At 38.7% G+C, this 20,383-nt stretch overlaps 1 protein-coding gene across 1 annotated transcript in view; it reads right to left on the bottom strand.

Annotated features, from left to right (window-relative positions):
• Positions 1-20,383, bottom strand: part of LOC131996790 (uncharacterized) — a 142,560-nt gene that overhangs the window by 41,128 nt on the left and 81,049 nt on the right. The window contains exons 4-5 of the mRNA XM_059366737.1: positions 19,243-19,294; positions 18,836-18,859 (exon numbers count right to left, since the gene is read on the bottom strand). Coding sequence (XP_059222720.1) covers positions 18,836-18,859; positions 19,243-19,294 — 76 coding nt within the window. The remainder of the gene's footprint in view (positions 1-18,835; positions 18,860-19,242; positions 19,295-20,383) is intronic.

The raw sequence follows: 20,383 nt of genomic DNA, 5'->3' as shown, positions 1-20,383 counted from the left end.
ATCATTAGCCTGATTGTCATTTAAAGGAGTCAACCATAACAGCTGCTCCAAAGTTCTATGTTCCACGTCTGACAAAGTTCGCATAAAAGGAAGCCTTTTCAACAGGTGAAGATGTGTTTATAACATGAGCTGGATTATTTAAAGTCAACCGAGATATACTGGTTTCAACACTCTTTCAATTAAAGCAGAAATCTGATTCGACAAAGAGTCTAACATCTGAGCCTGTTGATTATTCACTGCCGATACCACCAGATTTCTAACGTCATCTACTGACATACCAGACATGGATTGTGTGGATGCTGTCAACATACCATCTGTAGGGGTTGCATCTGACCTACCTATTTCTCAGGCCCTATTAGAATAAAAATTCTTTGCCTTACACGAATATCAAGTCACCACCGACGACGAAGCATTTTGTGAAGTAGACGCAGTGGTTCGCTTGGTATCTTAACTATTCTAGTCCCACACACATGACCATCAGACCTATTTTTAACGACGTATTGCAGATTTTATGAAAATTGTGTCTTCATACCGTTTCAGATAACAAAGGTGTGCTTTAAATACATGAATTGCAAATCTTGCAGATCTTGTCACAGGACCGCTCATGGCGTTATCACGGCTTCTGTCTAAGGTCATGGACATAAATCGACAATAAATAGGAAAAAATCAAAATCTCCGAACCGAATGTGAGAGAAATAAACAATCGGAGATAAAAATAAAAACGTCTTAAATAAAAAAAATATACACGGTACAAAAAAATTAATTAAATATCAAGAAATCCATAAAGAGAATCAGGGATCTGCTACTAGAACGGAAAACAAAAAGTAGGGTAAATATTTTTTTTTATATTTCAAAATTTGAGAATAGTCAAAAACCAATTCTAAAGAAAGAGAAAGAAAGGAAAAAGGACATTAGTTATTCAGAGGATGGTAACGTCATCAATAGCATTACTATTTTCCAATTCGAAAATAAAAAGAACGGACACAGCATCCTCAAAATTTTGAAATAAGAGTCAGCATTGGTAATTATTCCAAGAATCTGAATTCGCCAAAAATCTAAACTTCAAATAAAACTACGACAAGAGATAAAGGCAGAATAATTTCCTAAGAAGTTGACCTAGGCGAAATGAAGAGGATGACACGCATTTTGATGTGGTGAGGTCTTGCCGAATTTCACCAAGTCCCTTGATTCTAACCAATTTTAATAAATGATGGAAATGCGTGCTTAAATCGAAAGTACAAATTGTAAATAACTTAGAGAAAATGACAGCAAAAAAAAGAAAGATAGAAGAGCGATAAGTTGTTAAATGATCAAGTAATTTGCCCGCACTACCTGTTTACCTAGAACCGAAACCATCATCTTAAGTTATGGGAAACACATCTTCTGTTACCCTATCCCTCTGATCCGGCCTTTACAAATCAAACGTCTCAGAAATTATGTTCATGATTACAAAATAATCCATTTTATTTGAAAAGAAAACTATAAACAACATAATCTTCAACTTACAATACCTCATAACGTTGTTTTATTAACTACTAGCTGACCCGCTCCGCTGCGCCTTCTTTTACTTTATATGGAAAAAAAGCTTCCTTGGAATATTTATTTTGAACAATTTAAGAGCTTTTAGTGAAATACCATGCTACGAAAATAGTATATCGAAAATAGTATAGTATATATGTCCGGTTTGGGGTATTGCCCCTAAAAACTATAAATATTTAGTTCCACTCTCTTAAAGACCCAAATTGTCTTGGTTAGCAAATACGGACTATTTGGGGGTTGTTATGGTGGTGGGACGTCCCCTTGACAGTTGGTCCCTAATGTTGATATCAGATACGTGGTCTACTCCCAAATACCTTTAATTTGAGCCTCATATTTCCATAATCGGCAAACATGACCGGCTTGGGGGTGTTTTGGGGGATGGGCGTCCACTCAGTGAGTTGGCCTTGAAAATATATCGGATTCGTGTTCCACTCTAAAAACCCTCTTATTTGAGCCTCATATTACAAAAGTCAGCAAATACCTACTATTTGGGTGGTGTTGTGGGGGTGGGGTGGCCCCATAAACACTTTTCCCGAATATTGACATCAGATTTGTGCTTTACTTCCAAAAACTTTTCATTTGAGCCCAATGTGGCTATGGTCGTAAATGTGTCTCTTTGGGGGAGGGTTTTGGGGAGAGGCGGCCCCCCAAACACTTGGTTTCATATTTGAATATCAGATTCTAATTCTACACTCAAATACCTTTTATTTAAGCCCCATATTCCCATGGTCAGTAAATAAGTCCTGTTTGGGGGGAATTTTGGGGAAGGGGTGGAACCCCAGTAACTTGGTCCCACATTTGGATATCAGATTCGTATTCTACTCGCAAATACCTTTCAGTTGAGTCCCATATTGCCCTGGTCGGTAAACATGTCCGATTTATGGGCGTTTTGGGGCTTGGGGTGGTCCCCCTAGCACTTGGACCGACAATTGGATATCAGATACGTTTTCTAATCCTAAATACCTTTCATTTGAGTTCCATATTGTCGTGATTGGTCTAAATATATGTTTGATAGGTTTTAAGGTGTGGCGGCCACCCTAGGTTCCCCATCCGAAATTTGGATACCAAATTTTTATTATTAGGTACTATATGAGAGCAAACAACATTTCGCTTAAATCTCACCACCCATCTTCGAGATCTGGCGTTTCTGAAAATTAGGGAAAATTATGGTCCTTCCTGACCATATTCGTAATCTACATACATTTCATTCAAGCCCCATATTGTCATTATCGTCCAATAAACCAATTTGGTGGGTTTTGGGGTCGGGGCGGCCCCCCAATTACTTGGACGCAATTTTTAGTATAAAAATCGTACTCTACTCTTCAATACCTTTCACTTGAGTCCCATATTGTCCCAATCGGTCCACTTTTAATTTTGGGTGGTACTTTTGGGGTAAGTAGGAGGGTCCACCCCCCTTGCGATATCAGAAACTTATATAGCCTATTGCTCCTTCCGGACCATATTCGTAATCTACTCCCGAATACCTTTCATTCGATTCCCATTTTGTCATTATCGTCCAATAAACCTATTTTGGGGGGTTTTTGGGGTCGGGGCGGCCCCCCAATTACTTGGGCCCAATTGTTAATATGGAATTCGTAGTCTACTCTTGAATACCTTTAATTTAAGTTCCAATTGGTCGACTTTTATTTTTGGCTGGTACTTTTGGGGTTAGGGGGAGGGCCCGCCCCCAATGCGATATCAAAAAATTATATAGCCTTTTGTTCCTTCCGGACCACTCCCCACAATCTGTGAAAATTTCAAAGAAATCGGTTTAGCCTTTTTTGAGTCTATACGGAACAATCAAATTTACAAACCCACAAACAAACATACAAAAAAAAAACACAAACAAACATACAAACAAGCAAATAAACAAACATGCAAACATACAAACAAACAAATACAAATTCATTTTTATATATTGGGTTGCCCAAAAAGTAATTGCGGATTTTTTAAAAGAGAGTAAATGCATTTTTAATAAAACTTAGAATGAACTTTAATCAAATATACTTTTTTTACACTTTTTTTCTAAAGCAAGCTAAAAGTAACAGCTGATAACTGACAGAAGAAAGAATGCAATTACAGAGTCACAAGCTGTGAAAAAATTTGTCAACGCCGACTATATGAAAAATCCGCAATTACTTCTTGGGCAACCCAATATATAGAAAGAAATAGATTAGCTGGCCCGGTGCGCCACCATAAAATGGCTTTTTGAAAGTAGACTTTTCTTTAAGCATTTTTAAGCTGGTGATCAAGACATTCAGGGCTACGGTTCCCGTTCAGATACAAACAAATTATTTTTTTTGTATTGATTATCTACTTTCAAATTTGTATTTCAAAGCTATCACTTGGGATGGCACATTATTAAAGATCCGCAGGTCTTTCCTGTGTCTTTCCCAATCTGAGGGTAAAAAGTGTACTGTACTACAAAGTAGAGTACTCTATTGCTACTGTTGCTGTCCTATTCCATGCTGATCGACCTTCATACATTACTTTTAATTTCTTTTTGTTTTTCGTAGGATGGGGGGAAGGGGATTGCGTATCTATTAACTCCTTTCATTTAAAGGGTGATTTTTTTGAGGTTAGGATTTTCATGCATTAGTATTTGAAAGATCACGTGGGATTTCAGACATGGTGTCAAAGAGAAAGATGCTCAGTATGCTTTGACATTTCATCATGAATAGACTTACTAACGAGCAACGCTTGCAAATCATTGAATTTTATTACCAAAATCAGTGTTCGGTTCGGAACGTGTTCATTCACCGTAACGTTGCGTCCAACAGCATCTTTGAAAAAATACGGTCCAATGATTCCACCAGCGTACAAACCACACCAAACAGTGCATTTTTTGGGATGCATGGGCAGTTCTTGAACGGCTTCTGGTTGCTCTTCACTCCAAATGCGGCAATTTTGCTTATTTACGTAGCCATTCAACCAGAAATGAGCCTCATCGCTGAACGGTGAATGAACACATTTCGAACCGAACACTGATTTTGGTAATAAAATTCAATGATTTGCAAGCGTTGCTCGTTAGTAAGTCTATTCATGATGAAATGTCAAAGCATACTGAGCATCTTTCTCTTTGACACCATGTCTGAAATCCCACGTGATCTGTCAAATACTAATGCATGAAAATCCTAACCTCAAAAAAATCACCCTATACAATATGTTCTCACTCGTCCAACATGACAGTTTGGTGCTGTTTGTGTTGGGAAGGAGGGTCGGTCCCCCCGACGATAAGACCCAAAATACCATTTATTTGAGTTCTTTATTGTCGCGATCTACATGTCCTGCTGAACGGCAGGACGTGACCCAGATATTTGGATCTTTATATCAACATTAGTTTCGAACTCTACTGTCATAGACTTTTCTCTTAATTTCCATATTATCCCAATAGAACTACACGTCCCATTGAAGGGTATTTTGTGGGTGAGCCGATCCCAGACTCTGCCAAATGTATATACCAGATTCGCAGTCAAGCTCCAAATAACTTTCATTTGAAACACATATTGTGACGATGGACATTCTTGCCCGTTTTGGGGATTTTTAAGGTTGGGGAAGCCTCACAGACACCCAGGACAATATTTTTCTAACAGTCGTATACCAACTTCCAATACCTTTCATTAATTGTCCCAATCGGTAAATATGTCCTGTTGAGGGGTTTGGGTAGGTGGGGAGACCACGCACACACTAAGAAATTAATTTTTATGTTAGATTACTTTACTTGTATATATTGGGTTGCCCAAAAAGTAATTGCGGATTTTTCATTCTAAGTTTTATTAAAAATGCTTTCACTTTCTTTTAAAAAGTTCGCAATTACTTTTTGGGCAACCCAATAGTTTTTATATGATACCCACATTGCCCCAAATTGGTAAATATGCCAAATACCAAGGAAATTTTTATTTCAGATCTGTACTCTGTTTATAAATAGCTTTCACTTGATATCCATATTGTCCCAATCGGTAAACGTGTCCGTACAGGTGGGTTTCGGAATGGGGCGTCCCCCAGTTTATTTGACCACAAAATGTTGTACCAATTTCCAATGGCTCATTTTATACCCTCCACCATAAGATTTCGTCATTCTGTTTGTAACTACTCGAAATATTCGTCTGACACCCCATAAAGTATATATCTTCTTGATCGTCGCGACATTTTATGTCGATCTAGCCATGTCCGTCCGTCTGCCCGTCCGTCTGTCTGTCGAAAGCACGCTAACTTCCGAAGGTGTAAAGCTAGCCGCTTGAAATTTTGCACAAATACTTTTTATTAGTGTAGGTCGGTTGGTACTGTAAATGGGCCATATCGGTCCATGTTTTGATATAGCTGCCATAAAAACCGATCTTGGGTCTTGATTTCTTGAGCCTCTAGAGTGCGCAATTCTTATCCGATTGGAATGAAATTTTGCACGACGTGTTTTGCTATGATACCCAAAAACTGTGCCAAGTATAGTTCAAATCGGTCTATAACCTGATATAGCTGCCGTATCAACCGTATCAACGTGTTTTGTCATGATATCCCACAACTTTGCCAAGTATGGTTCAAATCGGTCCATAACCTGATATAGCTGCCATATAAACCGATCTTGGGTCTTGACTTCTTGAGCCTCTAGAGTGCGCAATTCTTATCCGATTGGAATGAAATTTTGCACGACGTGTTTTGCTATGATACCCAACAACTGTGCCAAGTTCAAATCGGTCTATAACCTGATATAGCTGCCGTATCAACCGATCTTGGGTCTTGACTTCTTGAACTTCTTGAGTGCGCAATTCTTATCCGATTGGAATGAAATTTTGCACGACGTGTTTTGTTATGATATCCAACAAGTGTGCCAAGTATGGTTCAAATCGGTCTATAACCTGATATAGCTGTCATATAAACCGATCTGGGATCTTGACTTCTTGAGCCTGTAGAGGTCGCTATTATTATCCGATTTGCCTGAAATTTTGTACGACAGATCCTCTCATGACAATCAACATACGTATTTATTATGCTCTGAATCGGTCTATAGCCCGATACAGCTCCTATATAAATCGATCTCTCTATTTTACTTCTTGAGCCCCCAAAGGGCGCAATTCTTATTCGAATTGGCTGACATTTTACACAGATCTCCAACATATAATTTAATTGTGGTCCAAACCGGACCATATCTTGATATCGGTCTAATAGCAGAGCAAATCTTTTCTTATATCCTGTTTTGCCTAAGAAGAGATGCCGGGAAAAGAACTCGACAAATGCGATCCATGGTGGAGGGTATATAAGATTCGGCCCGGCCGAACTTAGCACGCTTTTACTTGTTTCTTTTTGTTATTTCAATTACTTAAATAAAAATAATAAAACCATAAGTGCATTTAAAAAACGACTTTTGGTATGAAAATAAAAATCAAATATATAAATTCCGCTCGTGGAAAAACTAAAGATTTTTGCGACTATTCCGAAGGCAGAATAGAATACCAAACCTAAAGTGAAAGTTCTTAAAGAAATTTTCTTTGGAAAACTAAATTTTGCTGCAGCAATTTATAAGTTAAATTTGGGTAAATCTTCTCCTACGAAAATTTTTTTTTTAATACCTGATGGTAAGAAATTTTTTTTTGTTTTAGAAGCTTTTTGCAATTTCATTCAATTCGAAAATGCATTCCAAAATTACAAATGTATAAACCTACATTCTGTTTTGATTCAATTTTACTCGATGATATGACCCAATGTGCACTTTTAATTCATGTTCATTTTTATTTATATATTAGCTGTCCCGGGCCTGCTCCGCTGCGCCTTCTTTTACTTTATATGAAACAAAATTTTCCTTAGAATATTTATTTTCGACAATTAAGCAATGAAGCTTTAAGTAAAATACCATGCTACGAAAATAGTATATCACTTGACTAACAGTTTTACAATATAAGTGCTTTTGATCCATATGATCTTTATTGGTCTACAAATTTAAGTTTGGAAGAAAGGTGTACTCCATTCTTAAAATACTTCATTTCAGCCCGATATTCTCAAGATATCTGATTTAATGGGTTTTTCGGGGTGTGGTGGCAATGAAAAAATATCAGCATCGTGCTCTTCTTTCAAATACCATTTATTTTAACCCCATATTGCCATTGGTTTAGGGGAGTTTTCACGATGAGGCGTCTCCCAAACACATTAGTATATCCAATTCGTTTTCTAATCTCAAATACCTTTCATTTGAGCCACATATTGGCATGGTCGAAAAATTTGTATCCAATGGGAGGTGTTTTGGTGAAGGGGTGATGGCCTAAATACATGGTCCTACATTTGGATATCAAATTCGTATTCTACTCCCAAATTCCTTTATATGAGCCCCATATTGCGATGGTCAGTACAAAATTGCTGTTTGTGGTGTATTTTGGGAAAGGAGTCGACCCCAAGCAAATTGGTCCCGAAAGTGGGTATCAATTCTTGCTCTACCCCCATTACCAGTCATTTAAGCTCCATATTGACATGGTCGGCAAATATGCCCGATTTAGGGGTGGTTTTGGGGAGTTGGGTGGTCCTCCAAACACTAAGCCCGGAAAATATATCAGTAACGTGCTCTATTCTCATATATCTATATATCATTTATTTGAGACCCATATTGCGATTGGCCTCAAAATTGGATATCAAATTCGTTTCCTAATCTCATTTAAACTCCTTATTGCAAAAGTCAGCAAATATTTCCTTAAAACTATAAATATTTAATTCCACTCTCTTTAAGACGCAAATTATCTTAGTGAGCATATACGTCCTATTTGGGGTTGCTATGGTGGTGGGACGTCCCCTAGACACTTGGTGCCGTATGTTGATAACAGATACGTGGTCTACTCTCAAATACCTTTAATTTTGGCCCTATATTTCAATAGTCGGCAAACATGACCATGGGAGGTGTTTTGGAGATGGGCGGCTACTCAGTGAGTTGGCCTTGAAAATATATATCGGATTGGTATTCTACTCTAAAAAATCTTCTTATTTGAGTTCCATATTGCTATAGTCAGCAAATACTTCCAATTTGGGTGGTGTTGTGGGGTTGGGGTGACCCTAATAGACACTTCTCCCGAATATTGGTATCAGATTCGTGCTTTACTCCCAAAGACCTCTCATTTGAGCCCCATATTGCTATGGTCATAAATTTGTCCCCTTTGGGGGAAGTGTTTGAGGAGAGGCGGCCCCCAAATACTTGGTCCCCTATTTGGATATCAGATTTGTATTCTACATTCAAATACCTTTTATTTAAGCCCCATATTCCCATGGTCAGTAAATATGTCCTGTTTGGGGGGTGTTTTGGGGAAGGGGTGGACACCCAGAAACGTGGTCCCACATTTGAATATTAGATTCGTATTCTACCTGCAAATACTTTTCATTTCAGTCCCATATTGTCATGATCGGTAGATAGGTTCAATTTAGGGGTGTTTTGGGGTTGGGGTGGTCCCCCTAACACTTGGTCCACAATTGGATATCAGTTATGTTTTCTTATCCTAAATATCTTTCATTTGAGTCCCGTATTGTCGTGATTGTTCTAAATATATGTTTGGTAGGTTTTAGGGTGGGGAGGCCCCCCTAGGTACCTAATACGAAATTTGGATACCAATTTTTTTATTTTTGGGTACTATATGAGAGCACACAAAATTTCGCTTAAATCGCACCACCCATCTCCGAGATCTGGCATTTCTGAAAATTAGGGTAAGGGGGAGGTTCCACCCACCCTTCAGATATCAAAAAATGTAGTGCCCTATTTTCACCATGGGATCATTATGCACCATCTTGGAAAATTTCAATCGGTTCAGCCGTTTCTGAGTCTATAAGGAACACACAAACAAACCTACAAACAAACACAAATTGATTTTTATACCCTCCACCATATGAGGGGGGGTATACTAATTTCGTCATTCTGTTTGTAACTACTCGAAATATTCGTCTGAGATCCCATAAAGTACATATATTCTTAATCGTCGCGACATTTTATGTCGATCTAGCCATGTCCGTCCTTCTGTCCGTCCGTCTGTCTGTCGAAAGCCCGCTAACATCCGAAGGAGTAAAGCTAGCCGCTTGAAATGTTCCACAAATACTTCTTATTAGTGTAGGTCGGTTGGTATAGTAAATGGGCCATATTGGTACATGTTTCGATATTGCTGCCATATAAACCGATCTTGGGTCTTGACTTCTTGAGCCTCTAGAGTGCGCAATTCTTATCGGATTGGAATGAAATTTTGCACGATGTGTTTTGTTATCCAGCAACTGTGCCAAGTATGGTTCAAATCGGTTGATAACCTGATATAGCTGTCATATAAACCGATCTGGGGACTTGGCTTCTTGAGCTTCTAGAGGGCGCAATTCCTATCCGATTTGGTTGAAAATTTTCATGAAGTATTTTATTCTTACTTTCAACAACTGTGTCAAAGAAGGTTCAAATAAGTTCATAACCTGATATAGCTGCCATATAAACCGATGTGGGATCTTGACTTCTTGAGCCTCTAGAGGTCGCAATTATTATCCGATTTGCCTAAAATTTTGTACGACGGATCCTCTCGTGACCATCAAGATACGTGTTTATAATGATCTGAATCGGTCTATAGCCCGATACAGCTCCCATATAAATCGATCTCTCTATTTTACTTCTTGAGACCCCAAAGGGCGCAATTCTTATTCGAATTGGCTGACATTTTACACAGGTCTCTAACATATAATTTAATGGTGGTGCTAATATCTAATATCTTGATATCGCTCTAACAACAGAGCAAATATTTTCTTATATCCTTTTTTTGCCTAAGAGAAAAAAACTTGTTTTGCTTAAGAAGAGATGCCGGGAAAAGAACTCGACAAATGCGATCAATGGTGGAGGATATATAAGATTTGGCCCGGCCGAACTTATCACGCTTTTACTTGTTATATATAAGAATTGCAGTAGAGGGTCTCTATATACAGTTGTTATGATAATGACTGAACTAGTTTCCTTTCTTGCCTGGTTGTGGCATCGCGTTTATCTATTTGTGGACTGAACGTTTACCGGATACCGTTCCTATGTGCCTAAAGGTGTTGTACTTGAATGTCGTATACTTCTTATCTACTTTGTGTGTTTATGTGCAGAGAATTCGAGATTAACAGGAAATTAAAGCGAAATTTAGGCAAAACATGACCATATCACCAACAGAAACTGGGGAACTGCGTGACTGGTTTTGTAGGGAGTTTGGTTGGTTAGTCAATTGCCCGGTCTAATTCTAACCTGCTCCTTCTCCATGGCTGGGCTCATTATGGCCTTTATATGACAATCGCTTTTAATTAAATTAATAACAATGATTTGTCACAAAACGAGTAATGAAACTGACAGAACACTCAGGTCCAGCTGAGCCATTTCTCTTGTGTCCTCTGTTGTGACTGGAGGATGAGTAGGTAAGTATATCCTTTAATACAATGCACGATGATATTCAAGTAACACATTTCGCAGTTGCTATGTGGTCCATGACCTACTGCCTATGCAGAGTTTGTGGCATTACATATCACTTGCTAAATCAGCATGCTGCGAAGTGGCAGTAACAGTGTGTAATTAACGAAATAATGAGGCCATCTGAATAAAAAAATGTTTCCGCACACATAGCTTCATTCATTTTCCAGTCACCAGCACTCGTTTAAAATACAGACCAAAAATAAATAATATCGTTCATAGTCGCGAGGGATTTGAAAGGAATTACAAATGTAGCTGTTTTTAAGTGTGTGCTATGAGTTGCACTCCTTATTGATGTAGTCATAAGCTATACTCACTTTAATTCGTAATGTTGAATGCGGCATTATTGCATTTGGAGATTTAAGACTAACCTAGTAATAAATTAAAATAAATAATCTTTCTTGGAATGGGGATGTAAATCATTCTTTTCGTATGTGAAACCTCGAATCATTGATCTTAAACTCTATAGGATGTATTGTATTTAAAATTTTTGTGCAAGTTGCTACAAAAATGTGAAATGTATCAAAATTACTTCAAATGAAGGGTAACAACATCATTGATATGGTGCATTTTCGTAAACTGGAAACATTGAAAATCTTATGCAAGGCATCAAAGCTCAAATAAGTTTAACTTCAGAAAGAACCCCATGGTACGCTCAGAGAAATTTGTAATAAGATTGATGTAACACTGTCGATACAGGAAAGCATACCATTTTCCTAAAACAGCCGTATTATATACATTTTATCTCTTAATTTTCAGGTTAAAGGTTAGGTTGAAAAGAGATTGCAGTTATTAATCCGTCCCATTCCACCATGGACAATGCCATTATTCGGCTTGTTGTGCGTTCTAAAAATTATAAAGTGAGCTCGAAAAAGAAAATTTTAAGTCCGGAATTCCGTGCCATTTACAAAATCCTCAATTTTTTTCCATACCACTCCCCTAAATTGGTTCATGTCTAGTATTATGCTCCTAACTAAGTACCGGTATCTGTTAGCCGCGAAAGCCGGGCAATGACATAGGAAACGTTTCAACGTCTTATTTCCTCACATGCCCTACACATGGTTTCACTTGTCGCACCGATTTTGTATAAGCGAACTCGTAGTCCTATGTGTCCCGTTATGATACCAAAAGCTATACTGATCTCCTTCTTACTTCCTTTCAGAAAAAGTCTTGTCCTCTCACGATCCAGATCATCCCATAGGATTTTCGCCGTGTTTCTCGTCCATCCCCTTAACTCGGACTGCGTCGACCCGAAAGGCTTCGGGTTAACCAAGTTTATTGACGGCAGTCGTATGGCCTTCACCGCCAAATCGTCTGGCCTTTCATTTCCCCTTGCTCCGTTATGGCCCTGCACCCAATCTCCTTAATCTCCTTCTTACACTGCAAGACTGTTCGTGAACCTATCGTCCTGGTTGTTATTGCCCTTATGGCAATTTTATTGTCCGTAAAGATGTTCATACTCGAAGTTCTCGCGTTAGCACCACACCACTTCACGCATTCCGTGATCGCCCGGATCTCAGCCTGCAGGACCGTATTATGGTCAGGCAGTCTAACACAGATCTCAGTCCCTGGGTTCTCAATGTGGACCCCAGGCCGCACTCGACTTCAAGGTTCATCTCAGGTATCCGATCGGAAACCTCTCCACTTCCATCCAGGTTTCCTATTGTCGCCTCGATTATACCGCGATGGTATGAGCTGCTCTCATCCTCAATCCATTCTCCCATCGCCTTAAGTCTCATAGCCGCAGTGGCTGCCACACACTTAATCTGTGTGTCAATGGGTCGGATATCTAGAATAATCTCCAGTGTCCTAGTAGGCGTGGTGCTAATCGCTCCACCTATGCCCCTGTAAACCAATGGACTATCCTCGGATTCAGGCCCCATTTCGAGCCAACGGACCGTCTACATAATGCCCAACATCTGTGAGCCTTCTCAGTACTTCCAATTCAGTTGCCTGTCCAAGTTCACATATAAACATTTGACCTTGTCAGATATCGAAATAGTCTTATTGAGGAAACGTGGTGCGTTAAATTGGCCCACCTTCGCCTTCCTCGTGAACAGGCATATTTCAGTCTTCTCTGGGTTAACATTGAGACCTCTGGGTCTAGCCCAGTCATATGATATATGCAAGACCCTTTCGGCCCTTCTGCATAGCTCGTTCGGATACTTACCTCTAAGAAGTATTATAACATCGTCTGCTTAGCAGACGGGTTCAAATCCCTCCTCAGTCAGCATCCGTAATAGGTCATTTATGGTGGTCACCCATAGGAGTGGCGATTAAATGCCCCCCTGTGGCGTGCCCTGTGCCACATTCACCCTTATATTTATGCCATGGGACACACAATTTATCCACCTGTTCCTTAGCATATGGTTCATCCAGTCTCTAAGGACCGGGTCCACCCGGTACTGGTCTAAGGATTGGATCAGTGTGTAGGTCCGCACATTGTTAAAAGCCACCTCTATGTCAATGCATACCATGAGGGTGTACGTTTTGGCATCGAAGGATTCTTCTATTTTATGCAGGGCAGTTCCGGGTGACTTAACTGGTTTGAAGCTCCTCAAGGATTCCTTCACCATAAATTCCGTTATTATAAACCTTCGATCAACGTCATTATTCCAAGATTCCCGTCGTGAGTTCCGTCGTATCCTATGGAAAATGGGTTTTCATCAAAAGCCTCAACATGTCCTCCGTTGTCTCTGCTCTTACTCCCATCTCGTTCCAGGGTAAGAGGGTTAAAAAATAAAACCCAAAAAAGGTAAAAGTTATTTTCCAAATATTTTACTTATTCGAAGGACAGACAACTTGTCAATACAGTAGTGGAAAACATATGATCAACTTTGAACACTCTCTATTATACCTCTTCCGCTCAAATAATTAATATCCCCCAATATATAATGTTGGTGATGTTCGCTGTTGATTCCCATCCCATCTGTCTATTTTTAAATTCAATCGAATTTCCATTTTTGTCGGGCTATCTAATGTCACCGTTGCGCATGGGTAAGCTGTGAATAACTGTGAATAAGACTTCACTATTAAAACTTTCCCACCATATGACACATCGAAATCTTTCTTTGAGACCCAACGAAATTGTATATTTTTGATCGTCTTGAGATGCTAAATCAATTTAGCCATGTCCGTCCGCCCGTCTCACGAAAGCATGCTAACTTTCGAAGGGATAAAGCTAGGCGCTTAAAATTTTGCACAAATACTTATCATTAGTGTGGGTAAGTTGGAAATGTATATGGGCCATATCGATCCATGTTTTGATAAAGCTCTCATACAAACGCCGCAATTCTTATCCGATCTGTGCTAAGTATGGTCCAAATCCGCCTTAAACTCATTATAGTCGCCATATGAACCGATCTTACATCTTGACTTCTTGAACCTCTAGAATACGCAATTATTATACGATTTGGCTGAAATTTGGTTTTACTTTCAACTACTATGCCTAGCAGCAACTATCCCTATGTGATTTAGCTAAACATTATTTTATGACCGTCCACGTACGTGTCAAATATGGTGTGAATCGGTCGATAACCTCAATAACTTGGCACTTTTTATCCATTATCCTATAATTTTATTAATTACCTTGTTTGCATATAAAAAGATATCGGGTAAAAAGAAATGACAAATGAGATCTATGGTGATTCGGCCCGGTCGAGCATAGCACGCTTTTACCTGTTGTCACACGATTCGTTCGCCAAATCATTGAAAACAGATATTTCCCCTAATAAAATCCGATATCTGGCGTTTCTGAAAATTAGGGGAAGGGTCCGTCCCCCCTTCAGATATCAAAAAATTTAGTACCCCATTTTCACCACGGGATCATTATGCACCATCTGTGAAAATTTCAAGAAAATCGGTTCAGCCGTTTCTGAGTCTATAAGGAACACACAAACAAACAAACCTACGAACAAACAAACAAACCTACAAACCAACACAAATTGATTTTTGTGTATAATACTAGCAGATTCGAGCCCGCTCCACTGCGCCTTTTTCTTTTTTATATGGAACAAAAGTTTCCTTGGAATATTTATTTTCGACAATTAAAAAGCTTTTAGTGAAATACCATGCTACGAAAATAGTATATCGCTGGACTAACAGTTTACCAATATAAGTGCCTTCATCTGAATCCGATATGATCTTTGTTGGTCTACGAATTTAAGTTTGTATATAAGGTACACTCCATTCTTAAATTCATTCATTTCAGCCCGATATTCTCATGATGACTGATTTAGTGGTGTTTTCGGGGGTGAGAAGGTCCCCCAGATACTTGGCCCTGAAAAAATATCAGCATCATGCTCTTCTCTCAAATACCAATTGCCATTGGCTTAAGAGGAGTTTACAGGATGAGGCGTCCCCTAAACACATGGCCCCAAAATAGGATATCAAATTCGTTATTTAATCTCAAATACCTTTCATTTGAGCCACATGTTGGCATGGCCGAAAAATGTTTTTCCTTTGGGGGTGTTTTGGGAAAGGGGTTATGCCCTATATACATGGTCCTAAATTTGGATATCAAATAGGTATTCTACTCCCAAATTCCTTTATTTGAGCCCCATATTACGATGGTCACTAAAAAATTGCTTTTTGTGGGGTATTTTGGGAAAATTGGTCCCGAAAATGGGTATCAATACCCCAATACTTTTCATTTAATGTCCACATTCACATGGTCGGGAAATATGCTCGATGTATTCTCGATTTAAATATATAGCAGCAACGTGCTCTATTCTCATATATCTATGTATTATTTATTTGAACCCCATATAGCCATTGTCCTCAATATTGGATATCAAATTAGTTTTCTAATCTCATTTAAACTCCTTATTGCAAAAGTCAGCAAATATGTCCGGTTTGGGGTATTGGCCCTAAAAACTATGAATATTTAGGTTCACCCCTTTAAGACCCAAATTGTCTTGGTGAACAAATACGTTCTACCTGAGGGTTGTTATGGTGGTGGGACGTCCGCTAGACAATTGGCCCCTAATGTTGATATCAGATACGTGGTCTACTCCCACATACATTTAATTTGAGGCCCATATTTCCATAGTCGGCAAACATGACCAGCTTGGGGGGTGTTTTGGAGGATGGGTGGCCACTCAGTGAGTTGGCCTTGAAAATATATATCGGATTCGTGTTTCACTTTAAAAACCCTCTCATTTGAGCCTCATATTGCAATGTCAGCAAATACTTAGTATTTGGGTGGTGTTGTGGGGGTGGAGTGGCCCCATAGACACTTTTCCCGAATATTGATATCAGCTTCGTGCTTTACTCCCGAAGAGCTTTCATTTGAGCCCCATATTGCCATGGTCGTAAATTTGTCTCCTTTGGGATATGTTTTTAGTGAGAGACGGGCCCCCCCAAACACTTGGTCCCATAGTTCGATATCAGATTCGTATTCTACATTCAAATACCTTTTATTTAAGCCCCATAGTCAGTAAATAAGTCCGGTTTGGAGGGTGTTTTGGGAAAGAGGTGGAACCCTAGAAACGTGATCCCACATTTGGATATCAGATTCGTATTTTACTCGTAAATACCTTTCATTTGAGTCCCATCTTGCCATGGTCGGTAAATATGTCCGATTTAGGGGTGTTTTGGGGCTTGGGGTGGTCCCCCTAGCACTTGGTCCGACAATTGGATATCAGATACGTTTTCTTATCTTAAATGCCTTTCATTTGAGTCCCATATTGTCGATATTGGTCTAAATATATGTTTGGTAGGTTTTAGGGTGGTGCAGCCCCCCTAGGTACCCCATCCGAAATCTCCGAGATCTGGCGTTTCTGAAAATTAGGGTAAGGGGAAGGGTCCGACCCCCCCCCCCCCCTCCCCCCTTTAAATATCAAAAAATGTAGTACCCTATTTTCACCACGGGGTCATTATACACCATCTGTGAAAATTTCAACAAAATCAAACAAACAAACAATCTACAAACAAACACAAATTGATTTTTATATAAAAGATGATCGGGTGAAATTCCTATTTGGGGGGCTTTTTGGGGTGGGGCGACCCACAAATACATAGATATCATTTTTTATGTCATATTCGTATCAATATGTTTGTTTGGGAAACTTTTGGGGTTAGAGTGACACAACTTTTAATGCAATATTGGTATTTTACTCCCCAATACCTTTCATTTGATACCCACATTGTCCCTATTTTTTTTTTGTGGTAACCCATATTGTCCCTATTTTTTTTTTGTGGTAACGGGGGAGGATCCGCCCCCTACCAATATCAACAACCTAAATAGGCTTTTTCTCCTTCCTGACCATTTTCGTAATCTACTCCATAATACCTTTCATTCGAGTCCCATATTGTCATTATCGTCCAATAAACCTATTTTAGGGGATTTTATGGTCGGGGCGGCCCCCCAGTTACATAGATCCAATTTTTAATATGAAATTCGTAGTCTACTCCTGAATACCCTTCATTTGAATCCCATTATTCCCGATCGGTTCACTTTTATTTTGGGGTCGTACTTTTAGGGTAAGAGGGAGGGTCCGCCCTCCTTCCGATATCAATAAATTGTATAGCCTATTGCTTCTTCAGGATCATTCCCCACAATCTGTGAAAATTTTAAAGAAATCGGTTCAGCCGTTTTTGAGATCATCTTTGATTTTGAGACCATCAGATCAAACAAGTAAGAGCTAAGTTCGGCCGGGCCGAATCTTATATACCCTCCACCATGGATCGCATCTGTCGAGTTCCTTGCGCAGTATCTCTTTTTAGGCAAACAAATAATAATGAATATGGACGGAGGAGGAGCTATATCAAGTTATTGTCGGATTCGGGGCTCAAGATCGGTTTATATGGGAGCTGTGTCCAGCTATAGATCGATTCGGATCATATTGCACACGTATATTGAAGGCCATGGGAGAAACCATTGTACAAAATCTGTGCCAAATCGGATGAGAGTTGCGCTCTCTAGAGGCTCAAGAACTCAAGATCCCAGATCGGTTTATATGGCAGCTATATCAGGGTATGGACCGATTTGGACCTTACATCGCATACATGTTGGAAGTGATACAAAAACACCACGTGCAAAATTACAGCCATATTGGATAGGAATTGCGCCTTCTAAAAGCTAAAGAAATCAAGACCCAAGATCGGTTTATATGGCAGCTATATCAAACATGGACCGAATTGGCCCATTTACAATCCCAGCCGTCCTACATCAATAAGAAGTATTTGTGCAAAATTTCAAGCGGCTAGCTCTACTCCTTCAAAAGTTAGCGTGCTTTCGACAAACAGACGGACGGACTTGGGTAGTTCGACTTAAAATGTCACGACGATCAAGAATATATATACTTTATGGAGTCTAAGACGCATATTTCGAGGTGCTACAAACAGAATGACGAAATTAATATACCTCCATCCTATGGTGGCGGGTATAAAAATTCATCTTATTTACCCTACATTTGATAGCATGTAAAATATGTGTTTCCTTGTTTGATCTTACAATTTTTTTTGTTAAATCAAACAAGCAAAAACAAATTTAACATGCAATCGATTGTAAGGCAAATAAAGTATTTTTTTTATCTAATGGTTAACGCTATTTGATGTGTTTTTGGACAAAAAAAATGTGTCTAGTGTGAATACAAAATCAAGAATGTACGAATTTGAGCAACAAAACAAGATGCATCAAATATTTGATTAATCTGAACTTACCTCAAGAACCTTATAATATTACGGGTCCCAGTCTGATATTGTAAAGGTCTTAAATGTCATTACTCAACTGCTCATGTAATGTTTTATCCAAAACGAATTGTCATTTCATAATTTATAAGCTATAGAAGTCATTCGCTAAACTGGGAAGTTGTTTTAACCATTCACCCCTATTCGTTCTAAATCGACATCTCTACAACTTACCTTTGTATTCGCCTGCTGCTGTAACTGAACGTATGTCCAAGAGTTGGTCCAAAACATACAAACACAATCGTGCATCCTCCCATTCAGCTGACCTCATACTTAGTGCTAAAGCCGCTATTACACAGCATGTAGTTGTCTTATAATATGCCACTTTTCGTATTCACATGTAATTTAAAATGTTTGTCAAAATTTTCAATTTACATACGATTCATCATTTTTGCTATCACACCTGTATGTTATTTTCGTATGACATAACCTACAAATGTGAGCAAATCTGATTTTATTATGCGTAAAAATTTTGAAAGTTGTGACAAAGGTGGTTAAATCATAAATTTGTGAAAACAATTTAATTTCGGGTTGTTTTCATTCGACTGGCATGTCATATCATATGACACCTATGTACATACCGTGTAATAGAGCCTTAAGGTGGTGTTGGAGCTGTTGCGGCCACTGTTGTTGCTGTAATTTTTATTTTGTTTTATGAGTATTTATGTAATTTATTATTCATATATACTATGGCGTAATTAAGTGTTTTGATTGCGGCGTGCTACTTTTGCTACTTAATTACTCTCAAAGAAAGCCATATTATGGCAATTTATGGTCCAGCTTCTCAATTACGATTCGGCCGTAAATAAACGTACTCCTATTTCGGTGGTGGTGGTTTACTTCAACATCCACAACTCACCATCTATCGTATAAATGTCCGGACATGGGATATATGCGCCTATTCCTATTAATTGAAACCTGACATTAAAGAGTGGTCATTTGGTGAATGAGCACATTAATTGACTTCACCACTGAAGTCACCTCTGTGGAAATAGCATGGTCCATATTTACGAGTTGCTAGAGATGCTTATATTTAATTTATTCCTCTCTTCCTTCATAGCCGAGATTCCGTTAACTTTGTTTTCAATCGTGTAGGACCATTTAATAAAGGATATAAATATGGTCATAGCCTAAAGTCAATGTTTTCTAATAAACGGTTTGTACTCTATTCGGCTTTTTACGTGAACAACTGTCAAACTCCAAAAAATACAAAAATTTTCATGTAACTATGTTTAAAAAAATTATGGTATTTTGTTAAAGTTTATCGCAACAATACGGAAAGCTGAAAAGAATACTCTACTTACAAAGCAAAACAATCTATACTAGTGGGAGAAAATCGAAAAAAACTATAAAATATATGCCGTGTGAGAAAAGATAGATATATCATTGAAATATGGAATGGTTAGAGCTGAGTTGTTAGCGAGATCGTCTGCAAAATTTCAAGGCCCTAGGTTGTCCGGGAGTCTTTTGGTAGGCCCTTAATTTTGGTCACCTCGGTATTGCGAAAATTTGTTGGGGCTGCAAATCTTCGGTAGGGGTCCGACTCCATTTTCTTTTTTGAAACCCCACTGGTTTCGGGGATATTTGACTTTAATTTTTTTTTTTGCAATTTGGACCGAGACTTTTTTGAGTTTACGAAGGCATTTGTGGTACAATTTTTATTTTTATAACCTACACCACTACTGTGGTACAGGGTTTTATAACTTAGTGCATTTTTTTCAA

This window comes from Stomoxys calcitrans, chromosome 1 (assembly GCF_963082655.1).
Source record: "Stomoxys calcitrans chromosome 1, idStoCalc2.1, whole genome shotgun sequence".
Classification (NCBI taxonomy): Eukaryota; Metazoa; Arthropoda; class Insecta; order Diptera; family Muscidae; genus Stomoxys; species Stomoxys calcitrans.
This window is presented reverse-complemented; position numbering and strand designations above follow the sequence as displayed.